At 38.6% G+C, this 18,062-nt stretch overlaps 1 protein-coding gene across 3 annotated transcripts in view; it reads right to left on the bottom strand.

Annotated features, from left to right (window-relative positions):
• DDX58 (DExD/H-box helicase 58) overlaps positions 1-18,062 on the bottom strand; it is a 46,961-nt gene that overhangs the window by 24,636 nt on the left and 4,263 nt on the right. For 2 of the 3 annotated variants that reach the window (XM_007076591.3, XM_007076592.3), the window contains exons 2-5: positions 15,234-15,475; positions 6,807-6,941; positions 2,457-2,638; positions 897-1,044 (exon numbers count right to left, since the gene is read on the bottom strand). In XM_007076591.3, coding sequence (XP_007076653.2) covers positions 897-1,044; positions 2,457-2,638; positions 6,807-6,941; positions 15,234-15,339 — 571 coding nt within the window. In that variant the 5' untranslated portion in view covers positions 15,340-15,475. The remainder of the gene's footprint in view (positions 1-896; positions 1,045-2,456; positions 2,639-6,806; positions 6,942-15,233; positions 15,476-18,062) is intronic. The other variant, XM_042965144.1, reaches the window with a different exon arrangement.

Below are 18,062 nucleotides of genomic sequence, written 5' to 3' on the forward strand. Positions count from 1 at the left end.
TTATTCAAAGTGTAGAACATGGGCCAGCAACTTCCAGAGCTTGTTGGGAATGCAGGCTCTCGAGTCCCTACTAAACCAGAATGTGCACTTTAACAAAATCCCCGGAAGATTCTCATGCACACTAGAGAAGCAACATTTAGCAAGTATTTATGTCTTCCATTCTTGACCTAACCCAAGAAATCAGATGTGTATTTATATAGACATTTTCCAGAACAACTTGTGATTTAAAGAAACCTAGGAAAAGCGAAGACCAGACACTCAGATGGTTTAGAAAACTCAGACTTTGAAACAATGCTCTGAGAAGATGTTAGCTTCAGGAAACCAAATGATGGTTTCATCACAACACAGATATTTCATCACAACACACTCTTTTCTTCAGTCCTGTTCTGGCTTAGTTCCTGATGGCTCCCAGGCAAGACAACCAGGCTATGTGTATTATGATTCTTACTCTGAAAAGGGGGCAAGTCTTGGCGTTCAAACCTTTCATTCTTATAATTTTAAAGCTATTTCTCTGATAATTTAAACCCAGAGAGTGAGTTCAGACTCTGCCTTCCCCAAATCCTTTGGACCAGATGGGCTAATTCTGGATGAGAGCAGTTTGCCCTGGTCCATTTTAGGGGTTAGACACAACCAAATTACTTCTGCAGGGAAGTAGCCACTTACCTCCCAGAACTCAACTCACTGCTGCTCGCTCTCTCTCTCTCTCGCTCTCTCTCTCTCTCTCTCTCTCTCTCTCTCTCTCTTGAGATGTAGCCATGGGTCTCTGAAGGGCAAAATGCCTCTGACAGTGAGTGAGAAATGTAGGAATGAAAGAGGCCCTAAGTAGAACCACGAGAAAGATGGAGCATGTTTTCAGATCCTCCTACCCTTCAGAGCTCTTCCCTGGAATATCCTACCTTTGTCCACAGTCCACAGTTCACTGAACTTGCTCTCTTCTTTGTCCAAAGCAAGTTTCAAAGTTTTGGGCCAGTTTTCCTTGTCCGATCTGAGAAAGCATTCAACCATTTTCTCTGCACCTGCCATCAGCCCCTTGTTGGAACAAACCTAAGCAAGACAACTGAAGTTAATCAATCATTTCAAAAGTTTTCCTTTTATGGAAAGGAAATCTGAAGAAACATCAATTCAAGCACTAATTTAAAAACCATTGTATAATATGGTTCAGTAGGTCTGATTCATGACCATTTTTGCCCCATCCAACATAGTGCCTTTTAAGACACCCTTTCCTTTGTCCTTGTCTTTACACGTGGCATCACTAGGTCAAGCCAGGTGTTCTCACCTCCTTGGAGACATTGTATCTATCAGCAGCAGCAATGTTAGGAAACAATCCATTTGACAACCATTCAAAATAAGGGTACACTAGCATAAAGAGATATTTGGAAGAATATAACAGAATATTAACAAATGGTTTTTTCAGGGTAATGGGACCTATATGATTTTTATTATTAATTGTTACTAAAATGTATTGAGCATCTATGATTATGTGCTAGGCATATATAAGCATATATATATATAATATGTATATATATAATATATATAAATATATATAAATATATATAATTATAATATAAATGTATATACAATACAAATATATATAAATACATAATATATAATATAAATATATATACAATATATAATATATATATAATAAAAAATATTTTACAAAATATAAAATATATATATATAATCTCATTTAATCCTTATAAAAGTATCATGCTAATAAGATACTATCATTATTTCCATTTTATACGTAAAAAAAGAGGTTTAGAGAAAATAAGCAACTTGCCTAAGATCACACCACAAGTAGATGGTTGAACTAGGATTCTAACAAAATTTGTGTCCAAAGCCTGAACACTTAACCACTAGACTCTATAGGTTTTCTTTTTATTTGCTAAACTGTTCAAATTTAAAGTTGCATAAAATATTATTCGCAAAAATAATAATTTTAACTGAATAGGACAAACCTGAAAAACCTGTGACATTAAAAATTATTCAGTTCACGGGGCGCCTGGGTGGCTCAGTCGGTTGGGCATCCGACTTCGGCTCAGGTCACGATCTCACGGTCCGTGAGTTCGAGCCCCGCGTCGGGCTCTGGGCTGATGGCTCAGAGCCTGGAGCCTGCTTCCCATTCTGTGTCTCCCTCTCTCTCTGCCCCTCCCCCGTTCATGCTGTGTCTCTCTCTGTCTCAAAAATAAATAAAACGTTAAAAAAAAATTTTTTTTTTTTAAATTAAAAAAATAAAAAAAAAAAATTATTCAGTTCACCACTAAAAATACTATTCTAGGTAATTATGCCTTAGAATTGAGGACTTTTGTGGATTTCAGTGATCTTTCTTGGGTCTAAATCAGTGGAGAAAACAGAATACATTTCCCATGTTCAAATTACTTCCCCAAAATTCAGTATTTAATATTAAATTAATTCGAATTAATTAATTATATTAAATATAGTAATTAAATTACCTGCATAATTTCTTCACATTCCTGACTAATTAAACATTTAGATACTTCAGGAAGGATATCTTTTGGATTAACTGTAGTTTTAAATTCTGGTTGTAAACGCTTTAACAGTGACCTATACTCCTCCAACCTTTCAATGGTTTGGAAATCCCAACTTTCAATGGCTTCATAAAGTCCAGAATAACCTGAAAAGAAGAAAATAGGGGCTTTTATGAAACCAACTAAAAGATATTTGAAGATTAACATCATACAATCATGTTTGAATGTACAATGAGAGAACCCAAAAGGTATCTGTGAACCACCTGAATAATTAATGATCATTCAAAAAGAAAACTCAATATTCATTTTAGGCACCCAACATTTTAGGTCCTCCAACATTTATTATCTCTTAGGAGAAAGTGCTAAGGATAATGTGAAGTCTCACATTTGGTCTTAGTATAAAATCTCCCTTCCACAGTGTGCCGCGGATCTCACCTACAACCTCTGTATCTTCTAAGGAGTCAAAACATCATACAATCATTATCTTCCCAGTGCAAAGTAGCAAAGTGGGCAAAAAGAAACATAAGTCTTAATTCCTGCCCCTAAAGAACTTAACCTTCTACATTACTCCAAGAAAAGAAAATATTAAGTATAAAGGGAAATTTGAGGGAGGAAAAACATCTCCAACTGTAGTAACCTAGGAATGCTTCAATCTAAGGTTCTCAAACAGAATCACCAGGCCTCACACTCTAAAGCCCACATTCTCTTTATTTGGAAGAACCTTGCAACAAAATGAACACTTGGGAACCCACTATCCAATTTAACAACTAGAGTTTCCTAAGACTTTTGTGGGGGTGTACTTCTTTTTACCCCTCCCTTCCCCTCCCTGCAAAGAGACTACCATCCTGTATTTGATGTAACACTCCCTTCATTTTTTTTGAATAGTTGCCTAGCATACGTTTAACTCCTTAATGTATGTTTAGTTTGGCTTGTTTGGAACTTCATAATTATATCCTACTAAATGTAATTTTCACTGCTTTTTAAAAAGTTTAATATTACATTTCTAAGCTTCACCTGTGTTGTCATGTGTAGCTGTGTTCATACATTTTCACTGAGGTATAATGGGCCAAGTGTCAATATTGTAGAATTTATTTATCTATTTTCTTCCTGAAAGACATTGGGGTTGCTTCCAGTTTTGGTTGGTTGGTTGGTTGGTTTTGTTATTACAAGTGTTCTACCACCATTCTTATATGTGTATTCTGGAATCTATGTGTGAGTTTTTCTAGGGCACATACTTAAGAGTGAAACTCTTGGATAGAGGGATACAAGAGAGTTGACCCATACAAGATGATGCCAAATTGTTTTTCAAAATATTTGTATTAATTTATACTCTGTATAGGGACATTTAAGATTTCCCATGATTAAATATCCTCTCCAAGTCTTAACTTTGTTGGACTTCCTAAATTTTGCTATCTAGTAGTTAATAAAATGCTATCCTAATTCACAATTCCCTAATTGCTATTGGGCTGAGAATCTTTTCTTTTTTTTTTTTTTTAATTTTTTTTTTTAACGTTTATTTATTTTTGAGACAGAGAGAGACACAGCATGAACGGGGGAGGGGCAGAGAGAGAGGGAAACACAGAATCGGAAGTAGGCTCCAGGCTCTGAGCCATCAGCCCAGAGCCCGACGCGGGGCTCGAACTCGCGGAGCGCGAGATTGTGACCTGAACCGAAGTCGGACGCTCAACCGACTGAGCCACCCAGGCGCCCTGAGAATCTTTTATGTTTATTAACCTTTTCTATTTCCTATTCTTTGTAATGTTGGTTCACACTTTTGCCCTGTGGATGTTTTCTTTCTTTTTACAATTTTAAAGCCTTTTTAACACATTCTAGATATTAATCTAGAATCTATTAATCTCATCTATTAATCCTCTCCAGTTTGTGATTTGTTTTTTCACTTTCTTTAGTGTTGTGATAAAGAGATGTTTTTAATTTAATGTAATCAGATTTGTCAATTTGTCTTTTATGGATAATGCTTTAATGTATCGTTTCATAAATCCTGCTATACCCCAAGGTCATAAATTATTATTCTATATTCTTTTCTACAATTGTTAAATTTTTGCCTTTTGGAATTAAGTCTTTAATTCTGGTGAATTCATTTTGTGTGTATGTGCGAATGGAATGAGCTAAGGAATACAAATTTGTTTTACATGGGTATGTAAGTTAGGGTTTATTTGGTTTTTAACATCATTCTGTCTATAATGGCACACTGCAATTTATTAAAAGTCCCTCCATTCCTAATGGTCCTCCCTTTCAAGTGGTCTCAAATATATCAGGTTTTCATAAATATAGGAATTTAATTGAAGGCTCTCTATTCTATTTCATTGGTCAGTTGGTCAATGCCAGGATCAACGTTAAGCTGTCTCAATGCCTATGGCTCTAAAATAAATCTTGTTATCTAGAAGAGGAAACCCCAGCCTATTTAAGTCTTCTTCAGGAATGTCCTATTCTTAGATCATAATTCTTCCATTTACATTTTAGAATTATTTAGAAATTTGTCAAGTGCATGAAAAACCATGTAGTATTTTTACTAAAGTTGTATTGAATATAACACTTGATTTTAGTCAAAAGGCTGAGAAGGAATAACAATTGTACTGAATATAAATATCAATGTTGAGAGAGCTGATATTTTTATGGTATCAAGTCTTCCTCTCAATGTGCATGGGTATATATCTCCACTTTAATAGGACTTCTTTAATATCTTTCAATAACACTTTATCATTTTCTCCATTCAGACCTTACACAACTTTTGCTAGGTTTTTTTCCTAAATACATTACAACTTTTGTGACTATTGTAAGTGGTATCCATTTTGGACTACATTTTCTATTTGCTTCTGGTGCGTAGAAATGCAACCAATTTTTATGCTTTATTTTTATTTCAGTAAAATTATCATAATGTTAAATTAGTTTCAGGTGCACAACATAGTGATTCAACAATTCTATACATTACTCACTCAGTGCTTATCACAGTAAGTGTACTCTCGATCCCCTTTATCTGTTTCACCCACCTCCCCATAACCACTTCCCCTCTAGCAACAACCAGTTTGTTCTCTATATCTAGGAGTCTATTTTTTATCTTTTTCTTTGTTTTCTTTCTTAAATTCCCCCTATGAGTGAAATCATATGCTATTTGTCTTTCTCTGCCTGACTTACTCCACTTAGCATTACACCCTATAGATCCATACATGTTGCAAATGGCAAGATTTCATTCTTTTTTTATGGCTGAGTAATATTCCATAGCATATATACTACATCTTTACCCATTCATCTATGAATGGACACTTGCTTCCATATCTTGGCTATTGTAAATAATGCTGCAATTAACATAGTGGTGCATATATCCCTTTGAATTAGTGTTTTTGTTTTCTTTGGGTAAATACTTAGTAGTGGAATCATAGGATCATATAGTAATTCTATTTTTAATGTTTGGGATACCTCCATACTGTTTTCCACAGTGGCTGAACCAGTTTGCATTCCCACTAACAGTGCACAAGGGTTCTTTTTTCTCCATATCTTCACCAATAATTATTATTTCTTGTGTTTTTTATTTTGGCCAATCTGACAGATGTGAGGGACTATCTCATTGTGGTCTGATTTGCATTTCTCTGATAATGAGTGATGTTAAGCATCTTTCCATGTGTCTGTTGGCCATCTGGCTATCTTTGGAAAAATGTCTACTCACATCTGCTGCCCACTTTTTAACTGAATTGTTTGGGGGTTTTGGTGTTGAGTTATAGAAGTTCTTCATATATTTTGGATATTAACCTCTTATTGGATATGTCATTTGCAAGTAACTTCTCCCATTCAGTAGGTTGTTTTCTTGTTTTGTTGATGGTTTCCTTTGCTGTGTAAAAAAAGCTTTTTATTTGTAGTAGTCCTAATAGTTTAATTTTGCTTTTATTTCCCTTGCCAAAGGAGACAAATCTAGAAAAATGTTTCTGTGGCTGATGTCAAAGAAATTACTTCCTATGTTTTCTTCTAGGAATTTTCTGCTTTTGGGTCTTGCATTTAAGTTTTTAATCCAATTTGGGTTTATTTTTGTGTATGGTGCAAAAATGCAACTAATTTTTGTATTTTCATCTTATACCTAATATACTTGCCCAATAATAAACTCTCCCAATAATCACTCTGTAGCTCCCTGTGGATATTTCAGGTAGGCAATTATATTATCTGGCTGAAAACAATCCCTTACATTGCCTCAGATTAAGAAACAGGAAGTACATGGGGATAGCTCAAAATTAATAGTATTTCACTTTTACAGCATTTTGAAACAGTCAAGTAACATACTCTGATTTGTAAGAATAATGAACTAACCTGCATGAGCAAGGGCATCCAAAAAGCCACGGAACCAGCCTTCTTCCTGGAGCTCCAATAGGAACTTAAGAAAAAGTGAGGCAGCCTCCATCGTGCCCTTATTGTTTTTCTCAGCCCGAATATACTGCACCTCATCTATAAACAGAAGCGAGAGTGACTCATCAAACTGCAGAATCACTAATCACTGGAAGAAAAACCTGCAAAGGGTTGTCAGACCTAATCAAATGGGGATGGTGATTTTAACAAATCACAGCAATGGAAGGCAAGAAGGCAGCAAACCCTCTGTTCAGGCAGAGTATGGCCATTCTTCACCAACTAAGCCCACCTACCCATCCTCTCCAGAAACTTCTTCTAGTTTGGTATGGAAGTCTGGGAACATGCTCTAAAGCAATCCCTTAAAAAGGGAGTTTCCTAACAATCTCTGAGAAAGCATCCCCACAACAAAGAAGTCATTATAGCACTGGATTAGATGGAAGAACAAAGTCTTCTTCCAACATTTTGATAATCTCTTGTTCAAAAGTCTGAATTAACTGTAGGACTAAAAGCGTGTGAGGATAGGACCACTCCATGGCATCTTTAATTACACTGGACTCAGAAAGAGTTAGAAATGGAGTGATGTTTTCATGGTCCTCTTTCTAGGCTTTTGCTTGAATGGCATGAAATATGGCACACAAGAGAAGCTAAATAGAAACACAATGAGACCAGGTAGAAAACTATCCACCCAACTGCTGGTGGTCTTGCTAACTTGACACACTAACTCCATGTCTGGGGTGGTGACCAAATGGTTGCCTTCAAATGACCTGACACTTGATAGTGTCCCTTTTTTTCCCCCTATTGTCAGTGGAATGTAAATTCCAAGAAGTAAACCAGTTGCCTGACTGGTTAACCACTGTATCCTCAGAGATTAAAAGAGGACCCAGCACATAATAGACACTGAATGAATGAAGAAAGGAAGGGATAGCCTCCTTCTCTGCCAAGGTCTCTGTCTTGGAACGGTAAAGTTAACACTTTCAATGTGCAAAATTCAATGGTTTTTAGAGTTGTGGAGCCATCTCTATCTAATTTTAGTACACTCTGACTAGTAAAAAGAAATCTTGTACCAGCCACTCCCATCTCCCTTCCCCTTAACCCCTTGGTAACCACTAATCTACTTGGGTCTCCACAGATTTGCCTACTTTGGAGATTTCATATGAATGAAATCATACAATATGTGGTCTTTGTAAGTGGGTTCTTCCACTTAAGCATAACGTTTTCAAGATTCATTCATGCTGTAGCTTGTATCATTCATTCCTTTTTATTGCCGAATAATATACTATTGTATGGATATACCACCTGTTGTCCATCCATTCATCAGTTAATGAGCATTTAGGTTGTTTCCACGTTTTGGCTATTCTGAGTAACAGTGCAATGAACAGTCATGTACAAGTGTTTACATACACATATGTATTCATTTCTCTTGAGTTTATACCTATGTGTGAAATTGCTGGGTCATATGGTAACTCCATTTAACAGTGTAAGGAATTATCAAACTGCTCTCCAAAGGAGCTATACGTTTTACATTCCCACCAGAAATTTATGAGGATTCCAATTTTTTAACACATCCTTGCCAACACTTCTGTTTTTTAGTTTATCTATCCATACTAGTTTTCTGTGGCTGCAATAACAAATTAGCATTAACTGGTGGCCTTCAAACAATAGAAACTTATTCTCTTACAGTTCTAGAGACCAAAAGTCTGAAATCAAGATGCTGGCAGGAGCACACTTCCTCTGAAGGCTCTAAGGGACAATACATCCCACTTCCCTTCCAGCTCCTAGCATTCCGTGGTTTGTGGCCACATCAAATCTTTGCCTCTTTCTTCATGTTATTCTCCCCTCTGTTTGTCTGTCTTGTGGCCACATCACTCCAATCTCTGCCTCTATCTTCACATGACATTCTCTTTGTCTCTCAGTATTTTCACATGGCTATCTTCTTATGAAGACACCAACCACATTGATTAGGATCCCACCCTACACCAGCACGTCCTCAACCTTAACTGATTACCTCTATAAAGATCCTATTTCCAAGTAAGTTCACATTCTGAGGTAGTGGAGGTTAAGACTTCAACGTATCTTTTTTAGGGACAACACAATCTTGTTGCCTACCCCAACTTCCCTGGGCACACAACTGTACCCTATCCTTTGGGATAGTTAATCCTGTTCTTAGACTCTATCCTTAGAGGTGGGTTCTTACTCCCAGGCCTCCTTGCCCTTCATTCTTTCCTTAGACATTCCACCAGCCACAACTGGCCTCTCCCGCATGAAGGTCCAGATAAGTCCCAGTCACAGCTGAAACCTTCCCAGGGAAACTGTCTTGCTGCATCCTGGGCAGGTTAGCTTCACTCTGCACAAGGTCAGGTCCATCCTGCTGCTACCTAGTCCTGATATCTCCTGCTTCCTCAAAAGCACTGGGAGTTCAATGCAGGGAAAATTCTATTTTTGGTACTTTCCTACTACCTTTGCCATCCTGGCCACTCTGTGATGCCATAGCCAGCTTCTCAAGGTAGAATTTCTTGATCTCTTTTCTGTGCTTTCTTGGTCTCTTTACATGCCTCTGACTAGAGCACTGGCACTGCATAGTACACAGTAACTGTCTGAGTGTCTATCTTTTCCCATTGACAGTGATCATGGACATGTTGTATCCATTTTTGTCTTCATCTTTGTATTCTAATCATCAACAAAGCGTCTGGCTCATGTATGGTCCAGAAAATGTTACTGAAGGAATGGGTAAATACTGAGAATACTGCTCACGGAGGGCCCCTCCAAGATAAGGGTTAGCCTTCTACTCCAAAGGGATATTGCAAAAAAACTTGTAGCCCACAACCTAGTCTGCCTTGAAACATCCTGGACAACCAGTAAATAAGTAAAGCCCCGCAGCACCCTAGTGACCATGTAAGCTCTCCAGAAGAAACATGGCTTCAATTCTCCTTTCCCAAGATTCAACTAGTGTACAATATCCAACATGTGGAGACAAAGATTATGGTAAAAGAGTTATTGGATATTGCTGGTGTAATTTAAACATATTGGTGTATTTATGTGTGCATGGGGAATGAATTTTTGGGCGTAAGGAGAGTGTGGATAAGCTCCCACTTCTAGGTGGGAAAAATGAGGCAGAAAGTTTATATTCAGCTACAACACTCATGTCTCAGCTCCCTAACTGAATCCTGATCGAGTATACTTGTCACAATTAAGGTTAACCAATAGAATTCAGAGATTCCAAAGCATCCAAGAAAAAAAAATAGGGGATAGAGAAACTTTATCAATCTAACGGAAAACTGAAAAAGATGAGAAGAAAGAAAAAAAGTTTATGGATACATGTGCACATTATAAAGTATAAAGAAATGAACAGGAAAAATATAAACCAACCAAATGGTATCAGTTGCCCTTGGTAAGAAGCTGGAAACGAAACTTCTATTGTTTCTTTAACATTCAAAAATAAGACAATAATATAGCGTTCTGCAGCTAGCTTTTTCTATTTCCTGTTTCGTACTTTGTGATTACACTATAACTATAAATTAAAACCACTATATATATTAAAAACTATGCTGTCTATGTGCTCCCAAAGCACACTATGGTTTTCCATCAGAGTACTTACCACATTTCATCATTTATGGTGTACTTAGTTAGCAACCTGCCTTCGCATACACACTCTTATTTCTGTTAGGTCAGGATCATTTCTATCACACTCACCACTGATTTTTCAGTTCCTAGCATGATGCTTCCTATTAGATAATACGTGTAGTAAGTGTGTAAATTCTCTCCAATGCTAGCATATTGCCTAACATATGAGTTGTTCATTGAATGGACACATGAGTGCAAGAAAGAATGGGATTCACAATAGTTTGTTAGTGTTCCATTCATTCCAAGATTTCTAGAAGAGATTCTTGCAGGGGCTTATATTCTTCAGAGGCCCAAGCAACTCTGTGGCTCATTAGAATGTTACTTTGTTACTTCTCCCTGAGCACAACTAGAAAGCAGAAGCCCACTTTTGTTAATGGTATTCTTTCACTCCTTACTCCACAACCCTTGGTTTTACAGAGAAATTAGCCTTCAAATTACCTGTCTGCTTTCAGGTAATCTCCCAAAACTGCCTCACATCAGGAAAGATATTTCAGCAGTTGGAGCCTGAAAAGGAGTTGCCAGATCCCTTCTCTCATCTCAACTCCTTCTAGGCACCACCTCCCTTTTCCTCTTTTCTTAAAGCCTCTGCTCATCTCCAGCACAGGGCACTTGGGATTCAAATTTACAATATGGCATTCATCCGTCATCATGTGTCTCAAAAGCTAGACAGAAACACCTGAATTGAAGCCTGCAGCCATTCAGTCCAGAGAGTCTTGCTCCTCTCAAGCTTCCAGTCATTGCAAATAAGACACAGCAAGAGTAAGGGTCAATTACCTTGGAGCTCTCATAGCATTTTGTAATCATTAGTGTACATCTGTCCTCACCAGTCTCCCACCCCCAAAATCTTGAGCTGTACAGTATTTTAAAGAAGGACCTAAATCTTATTCTTTAATCTCGATGTTGGTACAAAGCTGAAGACACATTAGACATAGCCATTAAAGGAAATACATGAAGTGGACAATGATTGGTTTATCCAGCTTTGAACCTGACTAGACATGCACCCCTACACAAGTCATAGCACTTCTCTGGGACTCAGTTCCCCACCTGAACTTCCAAAGGCTCCTCCTAGCAATTTCTAGTCTAAAATGTGATGGCAATTTAAGAAGCAAAACAGATGAACCTAGGACAAGGGAAGGAAAAATAAGATAAAAACAGAGAAGAAGGCAAACCGTAAGAGACTCTTAAATACAGAGACCAAACTGAGGGTTGCTGGAGGGGTGTTGGGTGGGAGGATGGGCTAAATCAGTGATGGGCATTAATGAGGGCACTTGTTGGGATGAGCACTGGGTGTTATATGTAAGTGAATCATCAAATTCTACTCCTGAAAATACATTGCAATCCAGGCCTATCTCAAGAAACAAGAAAAATCCCAAATACAAAATCTAACAGCACACCTAAAGGAAATAGAAGCAGAACAGCAAAGGCAGCCTAAACCCAGCAGAAGAAGAGAAATAATAAAGATCAGAGCAGAAATAAACAATATAGAATCTAAAAAAACTGTAGAGCAGATCAACGAAACCAAGAGTTGGTTTTTTGAAAAAATTAACAAAATTGACAAACCTCTAGCCAGGCTTCTCAAAAAGAAAAGGGAGATGACCCAAATAGATAAAATCATGAATGAAAATGGAATTATTACAACCAATCCCTCAGAGATACAAACAATTATCAGGGAATACTATGAAAAATTATATGCCAACAAATTGGACAACCTGGAAGAAATGGACAAATTCCTAAACACCCACACTCTTCCAAAACTCAATCAGGAGGAAATAGAAAGCTTGAACAGACCCATAACCAGCGAAGAAATTGAATCGGTTATCAAAAATCTCCCAACAAATAACAGTCCAGGACCAGATGGCCTCCCAGGGGAGTTCTACCAGACGTTTAAAGCAGAGATAATACCTATCCTTCTCAAGCTATTCCAAGAAATAGAAAGGGAAGGAAAACTTCCAGACTCATTCTATGAAGCCAGTATTACTTTGATTCCTAAACCAGACAGAGACCCAGTAAAAAAAGAGAACTACAGGCCAATATCCCTGATGAATATGGATGCAAAAATTCTCAATAAGATACTAGCAAATCGAATTCAACAGCATATAAAAAGAATTATTCACCATGATCAAGTGGGATTCATTCCTGGGATGCAGGGCTGGTTCAACATTCGCAAATCAATCAACATGATACATCACGTTAACAAAAAAAAAAAGAGAAGAACCATATGATCCTGTCAATCGATGCAGAAAAGGCCTTTGACAAAATCCAGCACCCTTTCTTAATAAAAACCCTTGAGAAAGTTGGGATAGAAGGAACATACTTAAAGATCATAAAAGCCATTTATGAAAAGCCCACAGCTAACATCATCCTCAACGGGGAAAAACTGAGAGCTTTTTCCCTGAGATCAGGAACACGACAGGGATGCCCACTCTCACCGCTGTTGTTTAACATAGTGCTGGAAGTTCTAGCTTCAGCAATCAGACAACAAAAGGAAATCAAAGGCATCAAAATTGGCAAAGATGAGGTCAAGCTTTCGCTTTTTGCAGATGACATGATATTATACATGGAAAATCCGATAGACTCCACCAAAAGTCTGCTAGAACTGATACATGAATTCAGCAAAGTCGCAGGATACAAAATCAATGTACAGAAATCAGTTGCATTCTTATACACTAACAATGAAGCAACAGAGACAAATAAAGAAACTGATCCCATTCACAATTGCACCAAGAAGCATAAAATACCTAGGAATAAATCTAACCAAAGATGTAAAAGATCTGTACGCTGAAAACTATAGAAAGCTTATGAAGGTAATTGAAGAAGATATAAAGAAATGGAAAGACATTCCCTGCTCATGGATTGGAAGAATAAATATTGTCAAAATGTCAATACTACCCAAAGCTATCTACACATTCAATGCAATCCCAATCAAAACTGCACCAGCATTCTTCTCGAAACTAGAACAAGCAATCCTAAAATTCATATGGAACCACAAAAGGCCCCGAATAGCCAAAGTAATTTTGAAGAAGACGACCAAAGCAGGAGGCATCACAATCCCAGACTTTAGCCTCTACTACAAAGCTGTCATCATCAAGACAGCATGGTATTGGCACAAAAACAGACACATAGACCAATGGAATAGAATAGAAACCCCAGAACTAGACCCACAAACGTATGGCCAACTCATCTTTGACAAAGCAGGAAAGAACATCCAATGGAAAAAAGACAGTCTCTTTAACAAATGGTGCTGGGAGAACTGGACAGCAACATGCAGAAGGTTGAAACTAGACCACTTTCTCACACCATTCACAAAAATAAACTCAAAATGGATAAAGGACCTGAATGTGAGACAGGAAACCATCAAAACCTTAGAGGAGAAAGCAGGAAAAGACCTCTCTGACCTCAGCCGTAGCAATCTCTTACTCGACACATCCCCAAAGGCAAGGGAATTAAAAGCAAAAGTGAATTACTGGGACCTTATGAAGATAAAAAGCTTCTGCACAGCAAAGGAAACAACCAACAAAACGAAAAGGCAACCAACGGAATGGGAAAAGATATTTGCAAATGACATATCGGACAAAGGGCTAATATCCAAAATCTATAAAGAGCTCACCAAACTCCACCCCCGAAAAACAAATAACCCAGTGGAGAAATGGGCAGAAAACATGAATAGACACTTCTCTAAAGAAGACATCCGGATGGCCAACAGGCACATGAAAAGATGTTCAACGTCGCTCCTTATCAGGGAAATACAAATCAAAACCACACTCCGGTATCACCTCACGCCAGTCAGAGTGGCCAAAATGAACAAATCAGGAGACTATAGATGCTGGAGAGGATGTGGAGAAACGGGAACCCTCTTGCACTGTTGGTGGGAATGCAAATTGGTGCAGCCGCTCTGGAAAGCAGTGTGGAGGTTCCTCAGAAAATTAAAAATAGACCTACCCTATGACCCAGCAATAGCACTGCTAGGAATTTATCCAAGGGATACAGGAGTACTGATGCATAGGGGCACCTGTACCCCAATGTTTATAGCAGCACTCTCAACAATAGCCAAATTATGGAAAGAGCCTAAATGTCCATCAACTGATGAATGGATAAAGAAATTGTGGTTTATATACACAATGGAATACTACGTGGCAATGAGAAAAAATGAAATATGGCCTTTTGTAGCAACGTGGATGGAACTGGAGAGTGTGATGCTAAGTGAAATAAGCCATACAGAGAAAGACAGATCCCATATGGTTTCACTCTTATGTGGATCCTGAGAAAGGTAACAGAAACCCATGGGGGAGGGGAAGAAAAAAAAAAAAAAAAAAAGAGGTTAGAGTGGGAGAGAGCCAAAGCATAAGAGACTGTTAAAAACTGAGAACAAACTGAGGGTTGATGGGGGGTGGGAGGGAGGGTAGGGTGGGTGATGGGTATTGAGGAGGGCACCTTTTGGGATGAGCACTGGGTGTTGTATGGAAACCAATTTGCCAGTAAATTTCATATATTAAAAAAATAAATAAATAAATAAACATAAAAAAAAATAAAAAATAAAAAAATATAAAAAAAAATTCTACTCCTGAAATCATTAGTGCACTATGTTAACTTAGATTTAAATAAAATTTAAAAAATAAAATAATTTTAAAAAATGCTTTAGGGATCTTGCCTCAACACCCGGGTTCCTAGCAGGCTACTTGTATTGATTAAAAGAAAGGAAAAAGCACGGGAAAAACAAGTCCTAAACTGTTTCCTTGCTTCAAGGGACTCGGGCCGCTGGGGACCACTCACCGTCCTTAAACCAGGGCGACATGTAGCTCAGGATATAGGTAGGGTCCAGAATCTTGATGACATAGTCCTGGAAAGCGCGCAGATTCCTCCTCTCCTCCGCCGTCATCCCGGTGGCTCAGCTCCCCGCGAGGTCCTACCTCACCGGTGCCCCACTCCCTTTAAAGCCCAGCGGCCGGCCAGGAGGGATTTTCTGAGAGGGTGTACTGGCCCAGCGGAGAGGCGGAGCCGCCGGGGAACCTAAACTGCAGAAGGGAAATGGAAACCGAAACCACAACTAGCGGCGAACGGGCCAGGGCTTGGCGGCTCGCGGAAGCTGGGCTGCCCCAGGTCCCCGCCTCCCTGACCGCATTTTCCTGACGTTAGCCAACCTGCAAGTGCTCGCTCGCCCAGAGGGACGGAGGAGGATCCCTGGGAACTCTTTTTTTTTTTTTTTTCATTTTTCTTTTATAGCAGTAAAGTTTAGATTCAATAAATGCACAAATTTTAAATGTATGATTCACTGAGTTTTGGAAAATGTGTATGAGTGTTAACTGCTTCCCCCAGGTTGTGTAGGTCCTACCTGCATGTTTAACCTAACACGTATCTCCCACCTGTTTCCCAAACTGTATGTACTATTTTGCATTCCCACCAGTAGAGTCAGAGAGCTCCAGTGGCTACACATGGGTCAATTTGCCATCTTGGTCAATGTGAAATAGTGTATTATTGTAGTTTTAACTCCTCAAATAGTTAATGATGTGAGCACATTTGCATGTACCTGTTGGCCATTTACATATCTTCCTTTGTGAGGCATTTCTTTCCATCCTTTGCCTGATTGGGTTTTCTTTGTATTATGAACTTATAAGTTATTTATTCTAGATATAAGCCCATTGTCAAATATATGTACTTCAAATATTTTCTCCTAGTCTGTGACTTACCATTTCATTTTCTTAAAGGTGTCTTTCAAGCAAATGTGAAATATTAAGAAAGCAAATAGAGTCATGAGATAGAAAATAAAGGAGATTGAAAAAAACTGTTTTAATGCAGTGGTAGGTCTTTCTAGGTAGGTCACACTTCAGCTGAGTCCTTAAGAATGAGAAGGAATGAATTATTCAAAAAAATAGGAAGGGGGGGAATTCCATACAAAGGGACAGAAAGCACAAATGAGTCAAAGAGAAAAAGTGATTTGTATCAGGAATTTCTTGAACAAGGGATAAATGGCATGGAGTGTTACTGAATTGGTGAAAGGGCCTTGTAAGGCAAAGAATAAAGTACAATGGGAACACATTGCAGGATTTTAAGCAAGGAGTAACATAATTTGATGACATTTTTTAAAAGACTTTCTCTCTGGCTCCTATGTGGAATGGGTAGATCGATGGGAGCTGACTCAAGAGAGGATGAGAGCAAAGATGAGGACAGTGGCAATGCAGAGTATAAGAAATGAAAAGTTCCAGATATACTTTAGACATAGGATTGAGTGAAGGAAGTGGGAAAGGAAGAGGGGAAAAAAAATCAAGGCTACATTCCAGGCATTGGCTTGAGCAACTAGGAGAATGGTAGCACCAAGACTAAAATGAAGAAGACAGGTTTAAAACGTATCGTATTCTACCGTGAAAGAAAGATGTTAGGTAACAACAAGTTCAGGAAGGAGAAATAAAGCAAGATAAGGGAATAAACAGTAATGAGGGCTGCTTATATTAGATGAGTGACTCAAGGAAGACCTAAGTGAGATAGCATGCCATTTGGGTGAAGAGCATTCTAAAACAAAGTGCAAAGAGAAAAAACAAAAAAACAAAAAAACCACATAGTACAAACAAACAGGGGTGAACCAGGTCTGCAAAAGAAAAGAAGGGGAGAAGAGTCACTAGAATAAAGTGGGCTGGGGAAAGAGAGGAGAGAGGTGGCCAAGGCAGTTCACATACAGCCTGACAGACCACAATGACTTTGGTTTTGATTTTTTTAAGTTTATTTATTTGGGGAGAGAGAGCACAAGCAGGGGAAGGGCTGAGAGAGGAGGAGAAAGAGAATCCCAAGCAAGCTCCAAGCTGTCAGCGAGGCTTGATCCCACAAACTGCGAGATCACAACCTAAGCTGAAACCAAGAGTTGGATGCTCAGCCAACTGAATCACCCAGACACCCCAGTTTGGGTTTTGATTTTAAATATGATGCAGAACCATTGCAGGATTTGGGGGTTATAACAAGACCTGTTTTTAAAGGCTCACTGTGGTTGACTGGAAGAAAACAAGCTGCAGGGAGACAGGTGGAAGCCTACTGACCAGGTAAGAAGCTGGCACCAGCACTAGTCCAAGTGAGAGATCATGGCATCCTGGATTAGGAGCAAAGCTGTGGAAGTGGAAAAGTGTGGCCATGAACTGAATGTGGGATATGTGAGAAACAAGTCAAGGAAAATTCCTCTTTAGCCTGAGCAGCTGCATGATTGGGGGTGCCATCTATTAGCATGGGACGTTGGAAGACAGGAAGGCTTGTAGGAGGAAATCCAGAACATACTCGCTTGCTGATGAGAATGATCCACAGGCAGTGCTTCTCAAACACGAATGCACAAGAATCACTCACAGGTCTTATTAAAGTACTGATTCTGACCTAGTAAGTCTGAGATTCTGCATTTCTAAGAAGCTGACACTGGTGATGCTGATATTGCTGGTCCACAGACCTCGTTCTGAGTAGCAAAGTAACTAAGTAACATGTAGCTAAGGAACTAAAAAGCAGGAGATACAGGAAAAAAGAGGATAATTTAAAAAATCAAAATTCCTGTTAAAGTGAGGTAAGTGAAATCCACAGCACGTGCAGAGGGTGTATGTCCCAGAACAGTGGTTCTCCAACTGTGGTCTGCCA

Source organism: Panthera tigris, chromosome D4 (assembly GCF_018350195.1).
Source record: "Panthera tigris isolate Pti1 chromosome D4, P.tigris_Pti1_mat1.1, whole genome shotgun sequence".
NCBI classification, from domain to species: domain Eukaryota; kingdom Metazoa; phylum Chordata; class Mammalia; order Carnivora; family Felidae; genus Panthera; species Panthera tigris.